The sequence below is a fragment of the Talaromyces proteolyticus genome (assembly GCF_021365285.1).
Source record: "Talaromyces proteolyticus strain PMI_201 chromosome Unknown BGW36scaffold_6, whole genome shotgun sequence".
Classification (NCBI taxonomy): Eukaryota; Fungi; Ascomycota; class Eurotiomycetes; order Eurotiales; family Trichocomaceae; genus Talaromyces; species Talaromyces proteolyticus.
The window spans coordinates 1,083,610-1,100,867 of NW_025764282.1; the positions used below are offsets into that span (position 1 = coordinate 1,083,610).

The 17,258-nt window shown below is 50.1% G+C and overlaps 8 protein-coding genes across 8 annotated transcripts; 4 read left to right on the top strand and 4 right to left on the bottom strand.

Annotated features, from left to right (window-relative positions):
- Positions 1–298: 298 nt before the first annotated feature.
- On the top strand, positions 299–1,729 carry BGW36DRAFT_427394 (putative monocarboxylate transporter; the record flags this gene model as incomplete). The annotated part of the gene is made up of 3 exons (XM_046220405.1): positions 299–471; positions 537–910; positions 972–1,729. The coding sequence occupies 3 exons, from the start codon at positions 299–301 to the stop codon at positions 1,727–1,729; spliced, it is 1,305 nt and encodes a 434-aa protein (XP_046072134.1).
- A 40-nt stretch (positions 1,730–1,769) lies between these two features.
- BGW36DRAFT_359225 (putative nucleoside hydrolase) lies at positions 1,770–3,322 on the bottom strand (the record flags this gene model as incomplete). Its single annotated transcript, XM_046214054.1, has 5 exons — positions 1,770–2,393; positions 2,452–2,748; positions 2,814–2,848; positions 2,905–3,223; positions 3,284–3,322. The coding sequence occupies 5 exons, from the start codon at positions 3,320–3,322 to the stop codon at positions 1,770–1,772; spliced, it is 1,314 nt and encodes a 437-aa protein (XP_046072135.1).
- A 1,138-nt stretch (positions 3,323–4,460) lies between these two features.
- On the top strand, positions 4,461–5,594 carry BGW36DRAFT_427396 (uncharacterized protein; the record flags this gene model as incomplete). The annotated part of the gene is made up of 1 exon (XM_046220406.1): positions 4,461–5,594. One exon carries the CDS (start codon positions 4,461–4,463, stop codon positions 5,592–5,594), a length of 1,134 nt encoding a protein of 377 aa, XP_046072136.1.
- Positions 5,595–6,086: 492 nt separating this feature from the next.
- BGW36DRAFT_167937 (putative COPII-coated vesicle protein SurF4/Erv29) lies at positions 6,087–7,574 on the top strand. The gene is made up of 5 exons (XM_046209622.1): positions 6,087–6,459; positions 6,521–6,633; positions 6,691–7,184; positions 7,232–7,296; positions 7,347–7,574. The coding sequence occupies exons 1-5, from the start codon at positions 6,290–6,292 to the stop codon at positions 7,417–7,419; spliced, it is 915 nt and encodes a 304-aa protein (XP_046072137.1). The 5' UTR covers positions 6,087–6,289; the 3' UTR covers positions 7,420–7,574.
- Positions 7,575–7,728: 154 nt separating this feature from the next.
- Positions 7,729–9,985, bottom strand: BGW36DRAFT_359228 (uncharacterized protein; the record flags this gene model as incomplete). Its single annotated transcript, XM_046214055.1, has 2 exons — positions 7,729–9,851; positions 9,937–9,985. 2 exons carry the CDS (start codon positions 9,983–9,985, stop codon positions 7,729–7,731), a joined length of 2,172 nt encoding a protein of 723 aa, XP_046072138.1.
- Positions 9,986–10,536: 551 nt separating this feature from the next.
- Positions 10,537–10,734, bottom strand: BGW36DRAFT_259012 (uncharacterized protein; the record flags this gene model as incomplete). The annotated part of the gene is made up of 1 exon (XM_046210054.1): positions 10,537–10,734. A coding segment is annotated over one exon (198 nt), but the record flags the coding sequence as incomplete, so codon positions are not given.
- A 1,511-nt stretch (positions 10,735–12,245) lies between these two features.
- On the bottom strand, positions 12,246–13,829 carry BGW36DRAFT_359230 (major facilitator superfamily domain-containing protein; the record flags this gene model as incomplete). Its single annotated transcript, XM_046214056.1, has 4 exons — positions 12,246–13,050; positions 13,095–13,417; positions 13,492–13,506; positions 13,557–13,829. The coding sequence occupies 4 exons, from the start codon at positions 13,827–13,829 to the stop codon at positions 12,246–12,248; spliced, it is 1,416 nt and encodes a 471-aa protein (XP_046072140.1).
- Positions 13,830–15,109: 1,280 nt separating this feature from the next.
- On the top strand, positions 15,110–16,779 carry BGW36DRAFT_427401 (5-methylthioadenosine/S-adenosylhomocysteine deaminase n1; the record flags this gene model as incomplete). The annotated part of the gene is made up of 5 exons (XM_046220407.1): positions 15,110–15,328; positions 15,385–15,433; positions 15,482–15,613; positions 15,663–15,968; positions 16,043–16,779. The coding sequence occupies 5 exons, from the start codon at positions 15,110–15,112 to the stop codon at positions 16,777–16,779; spliced, it is 1,443 nt and encodes a 480-aa protein (XP_046072141.1).
- Between the last annotated feature and the right edge of the window lie 479 nt (positions 16,780–17,258).

The window sequence follows — 17,258 nt, forward strand, 5'->3', positions numbered from 1 at the left end:
GCAAACTGAACCAATCTAGTATATTGCAGCTTCGATAAGTGGTCAATGTTGGTAGGACAAGGTTACAAAAGTTTATTTGTCATCCTCCTAATTACCGGCTAAGGATATGTCGGTTACTGATTGCAGTATAGCCAGTGTGCAGATACTGCTTAGCGCTTATTATATATCCCCTAGTTCTTATAAATAGTATGCCTGGAACTGCTATGTACCCCTCCGCACACCGACCTAATGCAAGTTATATAAAAAATCTAGAAAACGGCAGAAATACCACACGATTTCCATTGCTATCTTCGCGTTTATGGAGTCAGCTAATATCTCCGAGAAACCAGGTCCTGCAGCTGTAGAAGCCGGGCATGGTGGAGAGGAGGATGCTGGACAAAACGTCGTAAACACCGCAAACCAGGCTCCTCCTGAAGACTGGTTTGCATGGCTGCAAGTCCTGGGAGCATTCTCGCTGAATCTAAATACATGGTAGTGTCCTCTCAATACACCTAACCATCTAACTTTTTAAATGTTGATATTGATATGATGCACAGGGGCCTCATGAACGCATTCGGTGTCTTTCAGACCTTCTATCAACTCGATCTACTCGCCTCCAAAACATCTTCAGAGATATCCTGGATCGGGTCGACGCAGTCATTTCTCATGTTTCTCGTTTCTGTTTTTGCAGGGCCAATCGTCGACGCGGGCCATCTGCGACCCTTACTCGCGGTGGGCTCCCTACTGACTGTGCTTGGAATGTTCATGACAAGCCTCTGCACCGCGTTCTGGCAGGTTTTTCTCGCGCAGGCAGTGGCTATGGGTCTGGGGTTTGGCTGTCTGTACGTACCAGCCCCGACAGTCGTCTCGCAGTACTTCCACGCCAGCACGGCGTTGGCGATGGGCGCGTCATCGGCGGGGAGTGCACTTGGTATGCCCCATATCTTTACATCAAAAGTACATATATGCAGCGGCACTCTAACATACCCAAGGCGGGATAATCTACCCCATCATCTTCACGCACCTCCAACCGCGCATCGGCTTCGGCTGGGCCACGCGGGTAATCGCCTTCATCGTCCTGGCGACACTCCTCCCGGTGCTCTTCATAATGAAAACCCGCGCAGCTCCAACTTCAAAATACACTCTCCTCGACAAATCTGCGTTCAGAGATACGCCATATCTCCTGCTCAACCTCGGCCTCGTGTTTGGGTTCATGGGGTTCTATGTGATATTCTATTACATCCAGCTATACGCGCTGCAAGAGACTAGTCTGTCGGCACCGCTGCAGGGGTATCTGCTCGTGGTTATCAATGCCAGCTCGCTGCTGGGCCGGTTGGTGCCGGGGTACTATGCGGATATGATCGGGTCGATTAACATGCAGACGGCTGTGGCGCTGGTAGGTGGGATATTGACGTTTTGTCTGGTCGTCATCAAGAATGCAGCGGGCTTGGTGGTGTTTTGCGTTTTGTATGGGTTTTGTGCGGGTGCTTTCATGGGTTTGCCGGCGGCGGGAGTCGTGAGTTTGTCGCTGGAGAAGAAGAGTATGATTGGGACGAGGTTGGGTATGACGCTTGCTACGGTCGGATGCGGCGTTCTGGTGAGTAACCCAATTGCAGGCGCGATTCTGAACGGGCGAGGAGGCTGGATTGGACTGATTGTGTGGTGTGGTGTGTTGCTTATGGCGTCCTGTGCAAGTATGGCTGCGAGTCGGGTGGCGAAGGTTGGTTTTAGTTGGAAGGGGGTAATATGACAGTTTTGAATTCAATTCCGGTCTATAGTGTCTTGTCTATCTACTCAAACAGCTTTTTCAACAACACCATACCAAATGCGTCTCCTCCCGGCGACTCTTCCATACGGATCACTCTATTCCCAGCCCTCGAGCTCAGCCATAGGCCATGATCACTATGGCTCTCTACCTCGCTGTCGACCTTGTGTCTATTCCTCCGGTCGACAACACACATGCCTCTAGTCCAATGGCCCACGGTCTCAATCCGGATATCCTCTGGCGACGTGACCGTAGGCTTCCAACGGGTGTCCTCCGCAGTCAATGCATACCACACACAAACAGGATCATGCAGCGACAAACTCGCCGAGGCTCCCTCATGTCCCTGATGCAGCCGCTCGAGAGTCTGAAAGACATGTGCCATAAACGCCGACACCCACTCGGCCAGCGGACTGCCGGCTTGTAAAAGCGGCGTGATCGTCCGGTCAAAGTCGCCGCGCGTGAGGTTGTGTTTCAGCGTGATGTCGAGCGGGAAGAGTTTGAGGGTGAGTGGCTTGCTGAGTTGTGATGGGTATGCACGCAGTTTCGTGCTGACTGGGATTGTGCTTTGTGGGTTAGGTGAGGTCAGCGCGAAGACGCGTGCAGCGGCGACGGAATCGGCGTAGGCGTTGAATTCGCCGACGGGGGTGACCTGTTCACTTAGTATAAATCCTTTGCTGTTTTTTATATAAAGGATAGAGGGAAGGTACATTTCCGGCTTCATTGATTGCACCGCCCATCACGACTACTTCTTTTACCCGCAGAAACGTCTCTGGGTCCTTTGCTGCTGCCAATGCGAGGTTTGTTAATGGTCCGACGGCGACGATGGTGATGGTGTCCGGCTCGTTTTCGCTCAGGACGTGCAGGATCTCGTCTGAGGCGTGGCGTCTGGACGGGATGAAGGATTGGTGAGAAGTACTCGAAGGTGCGACGTTGGGGAGAACGTCGGGGTCAGACATGGGCGCGAAGAGATGCTCCCACGATTCACCAGGTGTGAGATGAGGATGCTGGCCAAATATTAGTGATTCAGATATATAATATATGGATATATAATATATGTATATATACTCACGCTGAAATGAATGCCTCCAAGACCATCCTTGCCGTCTACACATTCATCAGAATCAATATCAAGTTCTTAATTCCTTTACTAGGGAGCATACGGAAGTAATCTGCAAGCATCTTCTGATCATCCAGCGGCTCCTGCGCGCCGACAGCAACAATGGGCTTGCGCGCTCGCAGCGCATCGAAACCTTCGGGCTTCCCCTGTTCTTTGCGCCATTGGGTCTCGCGTTCGATGATGTGCAGCATGGAGATAACATTGCGTAGGCAGCTGTGATCATTAGCTATGATATAGAAGATAGGGGAAAGGGTATACCTCTGCACTTCAATGTTGCCAAAGGTCAATGAGATCAGTAGCACTTCTATTTCTTCCGGGCTCGACGCGAAGGCGAGCAGCATGGCGAGAATGTCATCGATGCCCTGGTAGCGTCAGAACGATTATTCTTCTTCCCCGCGTTAAAATGACATGGAATGACATACCGGATCGGTGTCAATGATGATTTTTGCCTTGGGCGCCATTCTCGCTTTAAAATGTATCAAGGGTTGTCTCGCAGTGTATATATTAATTGGTGCAATAAATAGAAGAATGAAGAAAAAGAAGAAAACATGGTCGAAAAGATCATTATCAGTATCGTGGAGTGAACTCCAGTTGGTGGGGTTAAACGCGACGTAATGATAATAGTAGCGAGCGGAGAGCTCCGACGGGTACAGAACCGCAGCCAATGGCGGCTGCATATGTTGACTTGGTATTCTTCTCGGTTCAAGTAAGATGAATTAAGATGACATACTCGCTTTGGCCCCGATGCTGCGTGGTTTGGCGAGGAGAAGGTTACATGCTGATAAACCTTTAACCGACAAAATTGACGATGGCCGGTCGTGGTCGATATATTGGGGCGATTGATGCCGAATGGCACCAGTATATCGTATAATATAAATAGAACCCCAGCGATTGACCAAACACTGGCAGTATGGGATACAAGAGCAATTGACGTTAATGTTGAAAGGGATGAGGAGAAAGCAAAGGACGGAGCTGATTTGCTGGGCGGAGTGGAGGCTTTAGTCCACCACTGCTAGCTGCTGCTGCTGCTGCTGCTGCTCCAGCCTCCTGGCCGCGTCAAAGAGACCACCTATATTTATTCTTTTATTCCATTGATTCTATTTATTGACTGCCACCACCACACCCATTGATCATCCAATATGTGCATGGGCCGTCCCGTCTAGCCGCCCTCCCTCATCGCTGCGCACTCTTGATTTCCTTGTTCCAGTTCTCCCCTTTCTTTAAAGCTCCACCCGAGCCACTCCATCTCTCGACCTGATCTGATCGTCTGGTCGAGCCTCAATCAAACTCAGCCAAGGCCTTTCTATCATCCGGCATTCTGCGCAGTCATTAATCTAATACTCAACTCCAACCTCAAAGAAGAGAAGAGGACATCTGGCACCGATCCCCTGCGTCTCCGAAACACGCGGCCCCGCACGGGATTTGTGAACACTTAACTAGCGATCTGAACCAGAACAGCCCTCGAATGTGCTAGCTCGCGTTCGAGTGGTATACGATAGCCTGACGTACACTGTACACGACTATTTTCCAATACACTACTTACCTGTGAGTACATTTGGAGACCTTTACTATATGGGTAACTAACTAACAGCATAGAACATGAACCCCTACGTGAGCTGGGCCATCGTCCTGGTCGTCACCGGCGGACTCGGCTTTTACTACTCCAACACAACCAAGCCTAGAGGCAGGACGCCTGTCCGAGCTGCCCCTGAGAAAGTCGAGGCCGCGGCACCAGCCCCGAAGCACAAAAAGCCCAAAGCTCGCAAGTCCCCCGAGCCATCCTCCAAGCAAGACGAGAAACCCGCATCGCCTCCTCCTGTGTACACTGCAGACGACGAGGATGATGCCAACAACAAAGAATTCGCCAAGCGACTGGCGGCTGCGAGAACCGGAGTGACAGTGGGCGACACCAAAACCAAGCCTCGCAAGGAGATACGTTCTAAAGTAGTGGCTGCTGCCCCCGAAAGCGTCGGCAGCGAACTGTCGACCCGTGCCCCGTCTAGTAACGGCGGCGATGCTGACGACGATCTGTCCTCGACTGACAACGTGGTCGCATCGGCAGACGACGTCTCCGATATGCTCGAGAAGCCTGCTCCGGGCGCCTCGGTTCTGCGACTGACAGGCTCAGTCGAGTCCAAGGAGAAGAAGCAGAAGCCGCAGGCTTTCAAGCCCGTCGAGACCAAGAAACAGCGCCAGAACCGCCAAAAGAATGAGGCCCGCAAGCAGGCTAACCAGGAGGCCGAAGCCGAACGCCGCAAGCTGCGGGAGAAGCAGCTCCACACAGCCCGCGAACACGAGCGCCAGGAAGCTGCCCGACAGAAACCCGCTGCTGCTCCCCAGAACGCATGGAACAAGACCAATGGCGCTGTCGCGACCCCGGCCCCCGCCACCACCGCCAATGAGAACCTCCTCGATACCTTTGAGCCTGTCGCAAAGCCATCTGGCTCGTCAGGTACCTGGACCAACAACCTGCCGCCAGAGGAAGAGCAGATGCGGATCCTCGGGGTCTCCCCAGGCGAGGAGGACTGGACTACGGTTCCGTCCAAAAAGGAAAAGACCAAGAAAAAGGCCAAAGCTGACGAGAGCGCCAACGAGGCCAGCTCATTCGAGGCGCCAGCGACTATATCCGAGAGCAAGCCGACGGAATGGGTTGCGCCAGTCGCCCCAGCCCCGGTTCCAGTGCCAGTGCCACGGGGCAAGAATCACCCTCTTGACTCGGATTGGGCTGCTTGATGCATACATACTTTACACGCGTGTCTGTTGTATTCAAAAGTCGTGCTTGAAAGTAGCTTGTTTCTATGCCTGTGCCTCTATGGAGCGCAATACCCAGTTCTTTTTTTTTCCTTCTTTTGTACTGTACTGTTGAATGGATTGCAGCAGATTCTGATTGTGTATTATTCTAGCGCTGTATATGTACTGATTCAATTAACAATACTGCCAGACACTACTCAGTAGCGTACGTGTTTATACTCTTCTCCAGATCTGCAGGGATCGACTAGTCCGTCCTTGATGCGGCTTGATTATTCAACAATAAACAACAGAAGAAAATGAAAAAGAAAGCAAATGGGTTGAATAGAGAAATTAACAAAATAATGGAATAAAATGAATAATCAAAACAATACATAATAAAAACTACATGTCACACAATAAATACCGTAAATGATAAAAATAACATAACTAAGCACGTAGATCGGGGCCGCCAAGCCTAACGTCCCGCAAGGACGTAGCAAAAGCGCCATCGTGGCCTCTTGCCGGCCATTGCGTTACTTGCACTGTTGCTCACTACCCTATTTAATTGCTTCTCTCGCTGACCACGGCTATGAAACTTGCCTGCCAGCTGTTCTAGTCATTGCATATTTCTTCCTCTCCTCTTTACTCTTTCCTCCCTTGCTGAATACTCGTGACACTGTACTTGTTGACAATACACCATGGCCCAAATACGCGGAACTGCGGGCTACAACCTCGGCCACCAGAACCGCTTCGCTGGCGGGCCTGGCGGACTCGATGCCACCAGCGATCCCAGTCCGCTCGACCAGATCCGCGAGCAGACCAGCAAGATTGAGGACTGGCTGGACACTGTGTCGGATCCGATCAAGCCGTATTCCTCCCTCACCTAGCCGTGATGTATCCTGTGTGTGTTTATTGACCGATGAGTATAGATACGTGCCTGCCATCGGCCGCTTCCTGATTGTCGTTACGTTCCTCGAGGACGCCCTCCGAATCATGACGCAATGGAACGACCAAATAGTCTTCCTGAAGGACTACCGCCACAGTGCGTCGTCCCTTTATGACCTACTATCCTATCTTCGTGATGACTGATCTCTGCTAGTCCCCTGGGGCATTACACACCTCTTCCTCCTCTTCAACGTAATCGTCATGCTAGCGTCGTCAATTCTCGTGATTGCTCGCAAACACAGCGAATACGCGGTCGGCGGTTTACTCGCTGTCGTGGTGACGCAGGCGTTAGGCTACGGCCTGATTTTCGACCTGAACTTCTTCCTGCGCAACCTGAGCGTGATTGGCGGGCTGTTGCTGGTAATTTCGGACTCGTGGGTGCGCAAGAAGTACATGCCGGCGGGCCTGCCGTCGCTGGATGAGAACGACCGAAAAATGTACGTGCAGTTGGCGGGTCGCGTGCTGCTGATCTTGCTGTTTATTGGGTTTGTGTTTTCGGGCCAGTGGTCGTTCTGGCGTGTGCTGGTCAGTCTTATTGGGTTTGTGGCGTGTGTGATGGTGATTGTTGGGTTCAAGGCGAAGATGAGTGCGGTCATCCTCGTGATTTTGTTGAGTGTGTTTAATGTGCTGGTCAACAATTTCTGGACTGTATGTTCCCCCCTTGATTTTTATTAAGTGTATTACTGACTGCCCAGCTCCGTCCCCACCACCCGAACAAGGACTTTGCCAAGTACGATTTCTTCCAGGTGCTATCTATTGTGTATGTGTCAAGCCTCACTATCAGTATCACATGTCTAATATCAGTCTTAGCGGCGGTCTCCTCCTCCTTGTCAACATGGGTCCCGGCCACTTCAGCGTCGACGAGAAAAAAAAGGTATACTAGTAGCCACACATCCATTTGGCTGGCACACATCATTCTGGTATGGTGAATTGGTTACGCATAATATATGATATCATATCCATCACGAGCGGAGGAGGCCATGTACGAGAATATCTCCATTATCGCATCATCGAGGGCAGTGTTAAAATTTGTTAGTTCTGATTTTTGTTTTGGTTAGTTGGAGTTAGTTCGTTACATCAATTAAGCAATTGGACCTGTTCACTGCCGATGATAGTTGTGGATTATTCAAAATGTTGAGATTGTCATTTCATCAGTGATGCCTATATACTGTGATGTCATTATACATGTCATTTAATGGTGATGTGTAGGCCGGGTATACACCCTCCCCCGCTCCTCCCACGACACAACATGAACTCCCTTCAAACGAAACACATACTCAACCACATCCCCCTCATCGCCATCAACTACACCCCTAGCTACATGTCGATACACACCCCCTTCCTCACCCTCTGTGCTCATCCCTACAAACTCAATCCGTCGCACGACTGTGCTACCATCAGATGTCGTGAGGATATGAATGCGCTTATCAACAAGCCGGAAGACACACGTCCCTTCTACTTCAGAATCGCAGTATTCATACTCTACATCACCCTCTGACGGCCCAGACACGCATACCCGCGGACACAACTCCACCTCTCTTTTGCCGTCAGCAGTGGACGAGACTCTCCACTTCCCATGCAATGCACGAAAAACCGCATGGCACAATGCATCCCGTCTGCCTGCACTAGCCGGCGCCATCAACGCCCTCAGCGCGGCAAGGGTTGCGGCTGAGTCGGGGGTTTTTGGGGTGGCGTATCGCGCTGGCACGACGGGGCCTACTCTCTCATCATCATCATTCCCATTTTCATTCTGTATATCGGCGCGCGCAATGCCCAACTCCCGCGCATACGTCTCCATTAACCCCACATAATCGCCCATCGGGAACTGCGCTATCGATGAGTTTTGCTCTCGCAGCGAGCGGATCGAGTCGCATGCAGATAGGTCGTGTGAGGTGCCGGGTGTGCAGGTACTGTCGCCCCACCGAACGGCGAGACTTCGTGCTTGCATCTCCATCACTCCCCAGTAAGGGCCGCGATACATGCCTACGAAGCCTAGGTCTGGAACAAGTGGGTTCAGAGTCGCTTTTGCATCGAGGAGGAGCGGGAAGAGTGGGTGGGTTGGGGAGTAGTTTAGGGCTGAGAGGACGGGGTTAGGGAGGAGAGGAGAGAGGGAGGGGAAAGGGGTGAATCCTGTTGCGAAGACGATTGCGAGGATAGAGGGGATGGGTTCGGTTGTGCCGGTTGGGTGCCGGAGGATGGCTGTGTTTGTGCTGGTGGTGAGGGACTCGAGACGGCCGAGAAGAGGGTGGATGGTGCCGCTGCGTACGAATTCGTTGTAGTGGTCTGTCACGGCGACCCATGGCGGGTGGTCTCGGTCAGAGGAAGAGGGTTCCAGGAGGTTAGGCTGGGAGGAAGAGAGGAGGGAGGAAAAGTAGTCGTGTACTGCTCTCGCGCGCGCTGCGGGAACGGGGCCCAGTGTGTACTGCACGTCGCCTGGCGGGCGGCGGGAGAGGTCGTATAGGGCGAGATCGAGGGGGATGAAGCCGCCGGATTGGTCGGGGAGGTAAGTCGGGACAGGCCAGAAGGGGCGGGAGGAGATGTGCTTGATGGTCAGGTTATGAGAAGGGAGAGATGAGAGGGATAAGGCGAGGGCTGACGCGGCTTCGGCGCCAGACATGCTCCCGCCTACGACGAGGATGGTGCCGGTGGGATCGGCATGGTTGGTGGTGAGTTGCGCGAGGAAGTCGGAGGGAGAGTGGAGGGACGAGCTGTGGATGGCCCTGGTGGATGGGAAGTTGTGTAGTCCTGGGATGGACGGGATGTGCGGCGTACCGAAGAAGCCTGATGCGACAACGAGGTAGTCGAATGAGGAAGACACAGTACTAGAATATATATTAGCATGATATATCCTTTTTTTTTTTTTCTTGGGGTAGATGGACCTCTCTGGTTTGCTCTCGTCCACCCATTCCACCGTCCACCGCCGTCTCTCCTCCTCATTTTGACTCTTATCAATCTGACTATCCTCATTTCTCATCGTCCGAACAACCCGACAACACAATTTAAGCACCTCATCTGGGATAAACTTCTCGCAATACCGCTGTAAATAATCATTGACCTGCGCTGCTCTCGGGAACATTCCACTTCCATTCCCATTATATGTATTGGGTTCCTCCCACGACAGATCCGAGAACGAGACTGTGAATCGACTCAGATTCGTGCGCATCGACGCAGGAATAAACCCCTGTTGGCGGGATAGTCTGTTCGTAGCCCACAGCCCGCCGATGACAGGCTTGGATTCGAAGATGGTCGGTTCATAGCGGCCGGGGGAGTGGTGGAGGAGGGCTTTTGCGGTGACGAGGCCCGAGGGGCCAGCGCCTGTTCTCCATTAATATCTAGATGGAGATGTGGAGGGGATTTCGGTGTATGCAACTAATTGACATGTAGTGATGGGACTACGTACCAATAATCGCGACCTTTTTAGGCGTCATTGTCTCGTTGGCCGGGTTCATGATTGTTGACACATGCATGGACGGGAGTGTCGTGGTTTAGTTGATGTATGTGTGTATATTGAGGGGTACCGCGGGGTATACATCTTTAATGTTATGTTATACACCAACGCGATTATTAAAAATTATTCATTATTTAGCTATACTCTATACTGTATACTTGTATGCTAGGCACAATCTCTAATCCGTGTACCATGCTGACGCTGGACATTTTTCGTCCCTGCCGACATCGGCGTTCTGTCTCAGCCAGAGTAATAAATACTCTAGGCAATAAGAATAATTCTGCGTGGCAGAATGGCAAGTTACCTGTGAACTTGCCGTAAGATATCGCTAATCGATGTCGTCGGAGGATAATAATGTTCTGATCGACCGATCATCGTGTCGGCAATCATATCATATGATCGATTGGATTGTGCCGGAGCGTTTGTGGTGGTGGCGGAGGCCGTTGGTGGTGGAAGATTGGTTGAGAGCTTGGATAAAAGAGTGATTTGGCTCTTAAACACAACCATCAGCACCGACCAAATATGGATGTTGTAGGTGAGTCAAGACATACATGGCAACTGCTGCAGCCACTGCGAGACGTGCAGGTTCTCTGCCCGGCGGATGCGCGCGTCATTGAGATCCTGCTCAATCAGAAAGGTGTCGACGTTGCGCTGGGTCAGCGGTCTCTTGCAGCGATTCTCTCGCTTGAGGATCTCGCGCTCGGCCAGGGCGGCGCGCGCGCTCTTGAACGAGAGCCGATTGCGCAGCTTTGTGATGCCGACCAGCGGCAGGGGCAGGGTGCGCGAGACGAGCACGTCGACGTCGGCCATGTCGTTGTCGGGGAGGATGGAGTGCATGGTGATATATGAGATGTAGTTAATGAGGGAGATAAATTGGGCTATGAGTGAGAGCGAGTCGCACGAACGCTGCAACAGAAGATCAAACGAAGAGGGCGGCTACATGTATATAAGGAGAAGAAAAACTAAATGCAGAGGGGCGGCGGGGTCCGATCGCTGCAGCTACTGGCTTAGCATTGCTGCCAATCGCCTTAGCATTCTGCCCGCGCTCGGATCGCACGGCATTTTATTATCTATTTCCACCGTCCAGATAATACCACACAACTATCTGACTGTCTATTGAGAGATACATGTGTATATGAGTCAATGAAAATATCCTATGTAATTGATATTGTCTATATTTCATGTTATTTCCGTAGAGAACACACTCCTTGGCAGGGCGCAGCATGGAGCAAAGTACATCTGTCGGTGATGTATAGTGGACCCTAGTAAGTCCTAGTCTGCAGTGCTAGGAGCGTCTTGGCAGTGATCCATGTACAGATCCTCTGCCGTCGCAGCCGACCTAATCGTGCTCCCAGCCGTGGTTGCATTTCCACCAACCAATACTCGGTGTAGCTGGCCGGAACTGCCAGCTCGGTACTAGCTTGCTGCTCTTTCTTGGTAAAAGAAGAGAGTCCTCGCGCTCAGGACCCTGTCTGTGGACAGGCGCTGCGCAATCTCAAGTAAATACTGCAAATATGGAAAGGGGGCTTGGCTGGCATTATCGAATGTAAATAGTCTTGGCTGCACCTAGCAAATATTCTTGGCTGCAACTATTAGACACTCTTGGCTGCACATCACTGTTGCAGCTCTTGGCACCAAGAGTCTCAGAATGTGCCAAGCGACCAATTTTGCGTCCTCCTGTGCCGTGCCTGTCACTCTGTCACTGCGTACTAACGTGGTTAGCACTTCGTCCTCAATCGGCAACCGCGTCTAAGAATAATCAGTAAATCGCGCATGTGCAGATGGAACAATATTCTACGGAATATTACTCGATTATATAAGTCATGTCTCTGATGTTATCTGCCCCACCTCGCCAATCATATTGCGTAGTCGGCCGTCCCCGCGGAGTTAAGTTATGCACGTGCGCACAACCTCTGCCCCTTATGTAAGCGAATCGTCACTTCGCTGGCTGCCCTAACCCTAGCCCTACTTCTGCTACTCTGACCTCTTAGTAGGTTCCTACTAAGTAGAGAGATGAGACGGAGGATACTCAATAATTGCGATATAGGTACACCAAAACAGAATATATATGAATCTACTAATTTGTTCCAAGTCTTCAGAACTGGAATGATACGCAGAGATGGTTGAGTTATGTCTACATGAGGTAGGCTATTCTTGCCATCTGCTCCGAACCTAGTAGCGTTGACACTACGTAGTATTTAGCTCGTGCGTATGTATATATATACTGTAACCCAGATATGTACATGTATATGAGTGAAGTATCACGCCTCATGCTCGGCAGCCTTCCTAGGCAGCACCAACCACAACCCAGCCAACACTACCAACAAACTCAACGCAAAAGGCTGCAGGCTCTGCACGCCTCTCGCCTGCGCAATCAACCCAGCCAAAAACGGCAATACCGCAGCTCCTCCCCCTCCCAGCGCCGCTGCAAACCCTATACCCGCAGTATGCAAATGCTTCGGGAGCAGCTTCGCCGCCACCACCATGGCCACCGGGAACAGTGGCCCGATGAAAAACCCCAGCAGCGCGACCATCACCGCCGACACGACAAACTGCGCAATCAGCCAGAACAGCAGCTCAAAGACAATCGCGAGACCCAAGTAAATCATCAGCGCGACGCGCTCGCCCAGCCGGTCGTTGACAAACCCCAACACCAGTCGTCCGAGCGTAATGCCCAGCCAGAACCCCGTTGAGACAAGTCCAGACTCGAGATTCTCGCCGTTGCGTTCTTGCCGCATGAATTCCACTAGCCAGCCGCCAATAGCCACTTCGACGCCCATGTAGATGAACAGCAGCAGCGCGAGCGTCCATACAATCCTATTCTTCATGGCTTCGACAGTGCGGCTATTTTTTGCTCCGGAGTTGGTACCTGTCTCGATCCGTGCGTTGTTTTCGCGGAACTTTGCGCCTGTTTCGCGCCAGAACATGCTTGTGCAGCCGAGCAGTTCTAATACCGAGACGGCCGCCATGATATAGTAGAACGTCCACCACCCAAGACCCGCGCCGATCATCGACGTAGCGACCGTAGGCGACACAGTTGCACTGCCCACATTAGTATCACTCACACTATCAACCACTTTTAAGGTTGTAAAGAAATAGAGAAGATATACCCCGCCCCATACGAGGCATGCAAACACCCCATAATCGAATTCGCATTCACCATGTCCCCTATCCACGCACTCCACGCCGCATCAACAAGCCCATTCCCCATCCCGATGATCGCGTATACGCATATGACCACCGGGAAGGGCGGTTTCACGGACAAGACGATGAAGGGGATGATATGGCATAATGGCGCGATAATCGCTATCCCGCGCTGGCCCAGCACCATGTGGATTTTGGTCACGGATACAGTCGCCAATGTGTACCCGGCGAACGGGGTGATGAAGATTACGGAGACGAGGCTGGTGGAGAGGTTGTAGTATGATCGTAGCTAGAAAAGTTTATTAGTTAGATGGGGTACATATTATTGTTATCATTATTATTTATTATTATTATGGTTTGTACCCATGGTATCAATGCCTACAGCCCCAGTCAGTAAGTGATCTAGATATGATAAGATATTATCATACCCCATACGCAGCATCGTTGGCTCCGACGATCACGAAACTGAGAAAAGTCGCGGCGACTTTGTACTTGTTTAGCGGCGGGTCGTTCCATCGCTGTTTCACCGTCGTCACTGTCACGCCTGGAGGCGCTTCTACCGCCTCGTTTTGCTCTTCCAACGCAGCAGCAGAAGAAGACGAGGAGACATTATCTAGGTGTACATGTAGTGTGTTGAGATTATTCCTCTGCGGCTGAAATGCAGCCCGTTGCGGGAGCTCAATGGCTGATGTTGCTGACATTTCAATATTCGTTGTGCCGCGACATGGACAGAGAAAGTAGAAGAAGAAGAAGAAGAAAAGAAGAAAGTACTGGCTTACGGTTAATGTTTATATATATATTAATCGACCTGATCATCGGGGCACCCCGTGGGTTGTGGAGAGAAGAGCGAGCGGGGCAGAATGACTCAGACCAAACAAGCCAATCACTTCATCCAGCTTGTAGTTATATAATTGCAGATCATTGAAAAGAGTTTATTGCCGCGTGTGAATGCAACGAATAAGCAGATTCAATCAATCCGTGGCATTACGTATTATTGTTGGTTGTAATCGTGGGATTGTCAAATGAGGTTCTGCCCATTCTGTTGGCAGAATGGAGAGCAAAATTACTGGATTCGGGAATAAATGACTCGGAATTGTCCCGACGGTTGTCTCTTCTTGCTTTAGATTTAGGCTTAACATTAAGTTTGGTTTGCTTTTAGATTCTGGTGTAGATTGGTTGACAGGTGGTGCTAATTATGAGCTAGCGATAGAATACAGCTATGTTTTGTAAACTGTAGGGAACTGATTAAATTACATTTCTGCTGTTTCGAAAAGTACGTCTTCTGGGAAAATTCATAAACCCATACATTTCATGGCATTTGATTGATTCCGATCGTATGCACATAACATTGATCTTGCGTTATCTATCCATACCACTTCAACTACCGTCGTATTTCTCAACAACTGAGTTCACGTAGCAGTAGCTGTCACTCCAACGTTGCGGGCGTGGGTACTTGCAGGAACATTCCCGGAATTTCTATACTAAAAGTAGATGAAGCGCTGCGGCTTTAATAACGAAGAGATGCTATCTGAGACTGGGCTCGTGGCATCCGGAGCTATTAGTGTGATTCAACAGTCTATCCTTAACCTATCAACATGCGAGAACCCTTAATATTGAGCCTGGCCGTTTTTAGCGGTAATCAATTATAGAAGATCGTACGTTAAGAATGTGGCTTACCAGGCTAATGATTATTCAGCCTACACCCGAATCAGCTAATCTACAGATTCGAACAAAGAAGTATGTATGCATCTTGATCTGGTCGGCCAATAACAAAAAGACGCGCACCCTTGCTTCTATAACGTGGATCGCCTGTGACAAGCTGCAGCTCGATAGAGCGAGGCGCTCGGACTTATCGCGCCCCTCTTTAAGTCCGTCCGATCAGCCCCGCCAACTCTAATTCCTAATTGTATATCAGAATTTACGTTGAGACTGCAATTATTCTTAATTTGACATTAGTACATCATTCGAAGCTAGTTATACAATGGCAGGTTCTATCCTCCTGCAGAACGGCACAGTCCTCTTTCATGAAGGAAATAACGTTAAATTCCTCCACAACCATGATGTCTTGATCCAAGGAAACAAAATAAACAAAATCGGACGAGGCCTACAACCTCTGCCCAATGGCAAACTGATCGACTGCTCTGGGAAAATCATTTCACCAGGGTTCATTGATACCCATCATCATTTATGGCAAACCCAGGTAAGCCCCGTCAATTCGATCAGTTTGCCGTATTTATTCTCTAACACTTGATATAGCTAAAAGGAAGACATGGCGATCAAGTTCTTACAGACTATATGGTTTCAGGTACTATAAAGTCTGGTCTTCAAAATTACCTAGCTAAAATCTTACTAGGAATGCTTCAATCCTTCAATTACGAAGCTGAAGACATGTTCTGGGGCCAACTCGCAGGCTGCATTGAGAGCATCGATAGCGGAGTGACCACCGTCGTAGACCATGCCAACCTGACATACTCCCCAGAACACGGTACGTCTATCCAACCTAAATTTTAGATTATTATTAAGTAGCCGTTTAGCTACCGAGGCCCTACGCGCCACCGCATCATCCGGATTAAGGACCATTTTCTGCTACGGAGTAATGCCGCGGCTGAAAAAATGGACGTCGGAGTTTGAAATCGACAAGGAGGTCTTCCCCGGCTGGTGGCATTCTACGCTTGAAACCCTGGCCAAGGCCCAGCCGTTTGGCAAGGAGCGGGTTCAGCTTGGTTTTTCGTTTGATCTGTTTAAATTACCAAGGGAGGTTGTTACCGAGGTCTGGACAAAGTGTCGGAAGTTGGGGTTGAAGATTTTGACTACGCATTACTCCTCGCCGGCGATGCCTAGTGTGTTTATCTTTTCTATTCTATTATTCCTTCTTCTGTATTTTTGATTGACCGGGCGTACTGATGAGTTAAAGACAGTATCAAAATGCTCTCCGACTACGGCCTCCTCGACAAGGACATCATCGTATCTCACGCAAACAACATAGCTGAAGTCGACGCCCGTACACTCGTCGACCACGACGTCTACATTTCATCCACCCCCGAAACAGAACTCCAATTCGGCCCCGGAGACGTCGTTGCATTCCGCGACGACATCCGATCTCACGCTTCCATCGGCCTCGACTGCCATTCCACCAACTCCACCGACCTGCTAACTCAAATCCGAATGTGTCTTCAGTATTCACGCGCAATGGTTGCTGTGAAGTCCTGGGAGCAAGAGGGGAAGCAACTGCCGAAACTGACGATTAAACTCGAGGAGGCCTTTAACCTGGGAACCATCCAAGGTGCCCGAGCAGTCAATATGGAAGATCAAATCGGAAGTATTGCAGAAGGAAAGCTGGCCGATATCATTGTATTCGACACACATAGCCCAGCCATGGTTTGTGCAGCGGAGGAAAATCCACTAGCTGCGGTTTTGCTGCATGCTAGTGTGAGAGATATCGAGACTGTGATTATTGACGGAGTGATCCGCAAAGAGGATAAGAAATTGTCGCAAATTGAGATTCTGGACGAGCCGAATGGGAAAGTAGAATCAAAGATAAGTTGGAGCGAGCTTTCACGGAATTTGTTGGATAGTCGGGCGAGGATTAAGAAGAGAGGAGAGGGTCAGGATTTTGCAGTGGCGAAGAAAGCACTGTTTGGAGGCGCTTGAATGTCGTACCAGAGTTTTAAAATATTTCATATTAATTCAAGTTTCATGCCACTACTCTTTTTCATCATGTACATGTCTATGTACGTGTCATCGTTGTCGAAATTCCCTTATTTAGAAAGCTCTATGGAAAGTTCAGCAGCCCTAAGAACTCTAAAACTAGCTCACCACCACAACGCTTAGCCGGAATAGTACGCTTCCTCTACGTACTGTGGATGATTTTATCATGGTCATTTCAACGTTAAAATTAGATACCTAGTAACCTCTCATCACTTACTGGCTGAGACTTCGGATAAAGCTGATTGCGTCTCAAGACGATGGATAGCAGGGCTGAGTCATCAAGTATTAGCTTTGGAGTAGTATAGAATATCTTAATAGATCTATTCTGATATGGAACAGATGATGTAGTCTGTGGAACATTATTTTGTCAAGCTTGATTAGCTTAGTGTTGCCCAATTGCCGCTAGGGCTTGGTCGCGCAAT

Coding starts and splice junctions, on each gene's coding strand:
- BGW36DRAFT_167937 (XM_046209622.1), top strand. CDS start 6,290: ATGGCCCAAATACGCGGAACTGCGGGCTACAACCTCGGCCACCAGAAC. Junction 7,185..7,231: donor TGGTCAACAATTTCTGGACT/GTATGTTCCCCC, acceptor CTGACTGCCCAG/CTCCGTCCCCACCACCCGAA. Junction 7,297..7,346: donor TTCCAGGTGCTATCTATTGT/GTATGTGTCAAG, acceptor TATCAGTCTTAG/CGGCGGTCTCCTCCTCCTTG.